Source organism: Nicotiana sylvestris, chromosome 8, assembly GCF_000393655.2.
Source record: "Nicotiana sylvestris chromosome 8, ASM39365v2, whole genome shotgun sequence".
Taxonomy (NCBI): Eukaryota; Viridiplantae; Streptophyta; class Magnoliopsida; order Solanales; family Solanaceae; genus Nicotiana; species Nicotiana sylvestris.
This window is the reverse complement of record NC_091064.1, coordinates 4,837,805-4,842,483: the sequence shown is the minus strand read 5'-3', so window position 1 is coordinate 4,842,483 and position 4,679 is coordinate 4,837,805. Positions and strand designations below refer to the sequence as shown.

General features: G+C 37.0%; 1 protein-coding gene across 1 annotated transcript; it reads left to right on the top strand.

Annotated features, from left to right (window-relative positions):
- Positions 1-521: 521 nt before the first annotated feature.
- On the top strand, positions 522-1,151 carry LOC138874630 (uncharacterized). The gene has a single exon (XM_070153401.1). The coding sequence runs from the start codon at positions 522-524 to the stop codon at positions 1,149-1,151; it is 630 nt and encodes a 209-aa protein (XP_070009502.1).
- Positions 1,152-4,679: the final 3,528 nt, after the last annotated feature.

Here is a 4,679-nt window from a genome sequence, read left to right as displayed (position 1 = left end):
TCTTAGAGTAATCACAAATCGAAGCTAGGGTCTGCAATTTTCTCCAAAGCTGCAATCAATAATGGCAATTGGTACTGAAGACAACAATACAGTAGCTAGTACACCAGCTAATGACACTTTTGGCAACTCTGCTCCAACTGGTTCGTCATTTCCCTCTATCGATCATAATCACCCACTATACCTATAACCAACTGACACACCAGGTAGTTCTCTAGTCTCTATTCAATTGACTGTGTCTGATAATTATGCCTTGTGAAGTCGTGCTATGAGAATTGGTTTGTTAGGCAAAAGTAAGTTAGGTTTTGTTGATGGAAGGTTTCCAAAATCAAAGTTCGAACCAGAGCTTCATGATTTGTGGGAAAAGGTTAATGCTATTATTTTGTCATGGATAATGAATGTTGTTAGGCCTGGTTTGCTGAGTAGTGTATTATATGCATCTAGTGCTCACAAGGTGTGGGAAGATCTAAAAGAAAGATTTTGACAAAGCGAATGGCTCTGGAGTGTTGTTTCTTCATAGAGAAATGCATAATTTGACTCAAGGAACCATGATTATAGCAGACTACTTCTCAAAACTGAGAGATTTATGGAATGTTTTTGATGCTCTAATGCCTTGCCCAGGTTGTCTATGTCTTGAGTCAAAACAATATTCTCAGCACTTTGAGGCTCAAAGACTATTGCAGTTTCTTACTGGTTTGAATGACTCCTATGCACAGTCAAAAAGTCAAATTATGACGATGACTCCAGTGCCTACCATTAACAAGGCCTATTCACTACTTGTTGATCAAGAGAATCAAAGAAATCTGGTAAGCATGGCTCAGGTTACACAGCTTGCAGAAGATCTAGAGAGCACTGCTCTGTATGGCAATAAAGGTCCAAATGCCACAAGTGGAGGTTATAGACAGAAAAAGAATAATGTTCAGTGTGAATATTGTCATTACAAAGGGAATACAAAAGAAAATTGTTTCAAGCTGATAGACTATCCACCAGATTTCAAGTCTAAGAAGAAAGGAAGTGCACCTGGACTATATGCTAATTTTGCAAGTAATCCAAAATTTGCAGTAGAGGAAGAGTACATCAGTTGTGCAAATCAGTTGAACCTTGGGTCTCATCATCAAAAGGGATTCATTTTAGCCAATCCTGTGACACCATAAATGATACATACACAACCATTTTTCATTCAGGAGCAATACCAGCAGATTGTTCAAATGCTCTCCAAAAGAAATGCAGAAGGTTCTAGCTCATCTATCAAAATAGCTGATGTAGGTATTCTAAATCATGTGAATGCATTTGTGTCTAAGTGTGTCAATAGTGACTGGATAATTGACACTGGAGTCTCAAATCACATGACATCTAGACTTGAGTTACTACAAACACATAAGTCACTTCCTATAATAGAGAAAAACATAGTTCATCTCCCTAATGGTAATGCAATGTTAATTTCACAGAAGGGAGTGCATATGTGTTGGATAATCAAAAGATTTCTAATGTATTATACATTCCAAACTTTAAGTTCAATTTACTCTCAGTCTCATAACTCACCAAGGAACTAAAATGTATGGTAGGCTTCTTTCCTGACTTTTGTATTTTTTTTAGGATCTTTACAGTGGTTAGGTGAAGGGGATTGGTAGAGAGTAACATGGCATTTTTGTGCTTAAATGAGGTATCTCAGAATAGTTTTTAGCTCAAATATCAAATAAAAGTGCATCTATAGCTACTGCTCCTCCTCTTGCAGGCTCAAGCTGTTTGTGGTATAAGATATTGGGACATGCTCCCTTAGATGTAATAAGAAGAGTAGACAAGTTAAATAAGTTGACTGCTAGTGACAGTCACCACTGTACTGTATGCCCGCTAGTCAAGCAAACCAAACTTCCTTTTCAGCTTGGTAATACTGCAGCTAAGTCCATTTTTCAATTAGTTCACTGTGACATTTGGGGGCCATACAGATGTCCTACTCATGATGAAAGAAGGTTCTTTGTCACTATAGAAGATGACTATCGTAAATATACTTGGATTTTTCTGTTAACCACTAAGTCTGAAGCTTATGTTGTGTTAAAGAATTTTTTTGTTCAAGTTCAACATGTTTTTTGCATAATAGTTAAGACTTTGAGAACTGATAATAGAAGTGAGTTTTTTCGTATTGATTTCAAAAGTTTGTTGTCTAGTCTTGGCATTATGCATGAAAGTTCATGTTTATATACACCCCAACGGAATGGAGTTGTAAAAAGGAAACATAGAACTATTTTAAATATGGCAAGGGCACTCATGTTTCAAGCTTCTGCTCCCTTAAAGTTTTGGGGTGAGTGTGTTACTATTGTTGTGTATATACTGAACAGACTTCCTTCTAAAGTGGTTGACTACAAATCACCCTTTGAGATGCTTTATTTGCATTCTCCTTCTCTATCTCACTTGAGAGTCTTTGGTTTCCTGTGTTATGCCGCCACTTCTAGAGTATTAGACAGTTCTCACCTAAGGCTGAGTTGTTCCTGCTGTGCTTATGGGATACTCTTCAACACAAAAGGTCTATCTTCTGTATGAATTACACTTATAAACATTTCTAGTGAACAGAAATGTAATATTCAAGGAAGATGTTTTTCCTTTCAAATATGTCAAGTCATATGTCAATCATGTGTTTCCTGTTTTGGATTTACTCTCCCTAGTGGTTCATGAGAATACTACAGCACCAATTACTCCAATATCATCATCCTTGAATTCAGAGATTGACAACTTCTCAGACATTGAGTTACAGCAGACATATGATGCCATTCCTTCACTAGAAGAACATATACAGAAGACAACTTTGAGCCTACTACTGTTGACGTTCCTGCTTCTAATGCAATCAGTGATGAACCTCCCACAGGTTGTAGGAGATTTTCCAGACCAAGCAAGCCTCCTATTTGGATACAGGACTATGTCCTAAAGACTAAAGGTATCAAGTGCAAACTCCCTATCTCTGCACATGTGGACTATAATCATCTCTCCCCTACTTATAGATAAACAATCTCAGCTTACTCACTTCAAAACTATCTTTGTTCAAGGAAGCTGCATTTAATCCTAGGTGGATAGAAGCCATGGAGCTTGAATTACATGCCTTGAAGGATAACAATACATGGTCTGTTGTAGACCTACCTCCTAGGAAGATACCTATTGGTTGTATGTGGGTGTTCAGGATCAAATACAAGGCTACAAGTGAAGTTGAGAGGTTCAAGAATCACCTAGTAGCTATATAAAGCAGTTCATGCATTGTCCTAGAATCTCTCATATTGAGGCAGCATCAAGAGTAGTGAGATATATAAAGCAGGCACCTGGTTTGGGATTGCTTATGCCTATAGAAGACTCAAAGAATCTGACTGCCTACTGTGATTCTGATTGGGGAGCTTGTGTGCAAATAAGAAGATCAATAACTGGTTATCTGGTGAAGTTTGGAAATGCCCCGGTATCCTGAAAATATAAGAAGCAAAGCATTGTCTCCAGAAGCTCAGCTGAAGTAGAATTAAGGAGCATGGCTTCCTATGCAGCAGAGATCACTTAGTTGATATGTTTATGTGCAGAACTAGGAATCAAAGTTAGTCTACCTGTAAAGTTAGTGTGTGACAATAAGGAAGCAATTCAAATTGCTGCAAATCCAATCTTTCATGAAGGAACAAAATATATTAACATGAATTGTCACTTTGTAAGGGAAAAACTATGTGAAGGAATGTTGAAAACTGAATATGTACATATTGAAGATCAACTGGCAGACCTACTAACTAAGAGTCTTGGAAAAGCTCAACATGAGCATCTGTTGAATCAATTAGGATTGAAGAATGTGTACTAGTCATCCGCTTGAGGGGGAGTGTTGAAGGATTGAATCAACAAGATAATACTTAACTATAGTTAACTGCTATTGTAATCACTTGTTACATCTTGCATTTCTCGTACATTAAAGTTTCGTATTCAGTTAATTGACGTAACAGGGATGAGATTTTCTTCAGATTATAAGTATTATGCTATTTCAAATACAAGATGAGTAAATTCGTGAAAGAGAGAAGGTAAGCAAATAGCAGAAAACGAGTTTCGTTGAAGATTGTCGATTTGGGATAAAATACGGGCCGAGCGATAATACTCGATATTTTTGGACTAGTACCATACAAGGTACCATATGACCGTGATAGTATGATGTATATAATGTATTAAAAATAAGTAAATTTTAAGTAATTCGAGACAATTCTTAATTATGCGGGCAATTGGTTAATTACCAGGTAATGAAATATTACCTAATTAATTTATTGGTTATGGGATAAGATTAAAGCCCCTCCCCACCCCCACGTGGCAGCAAGACACCAACCAAGCAACGTAAAATTTTGCAATTCTAAAGGGGTATGGTGCAACCTTTTCTAAGGATATCATACGGATGTTTTCCCACTTCAGGTATGTTAAGGCTAAGCCCTTCTTTCATTTTGGCATGATCTCGTAATTACACGAGTTTGATAACGAGGCATAAAGAAAAATTCATATCCTGGAATTTACGTATATTTTCCTAGTTTTGTAAGTTATAATATTCTCCTTATCGGGACTTCATATTCAATTGAGTATTTCGTTCTTCCAGTCAAGAGAGCGGAGAGTATATATATATAGTATTATGGTATTTTCATTACCATCGAGCTATAATCGATAGGCATGCACCTATTGGGTAACCTCTA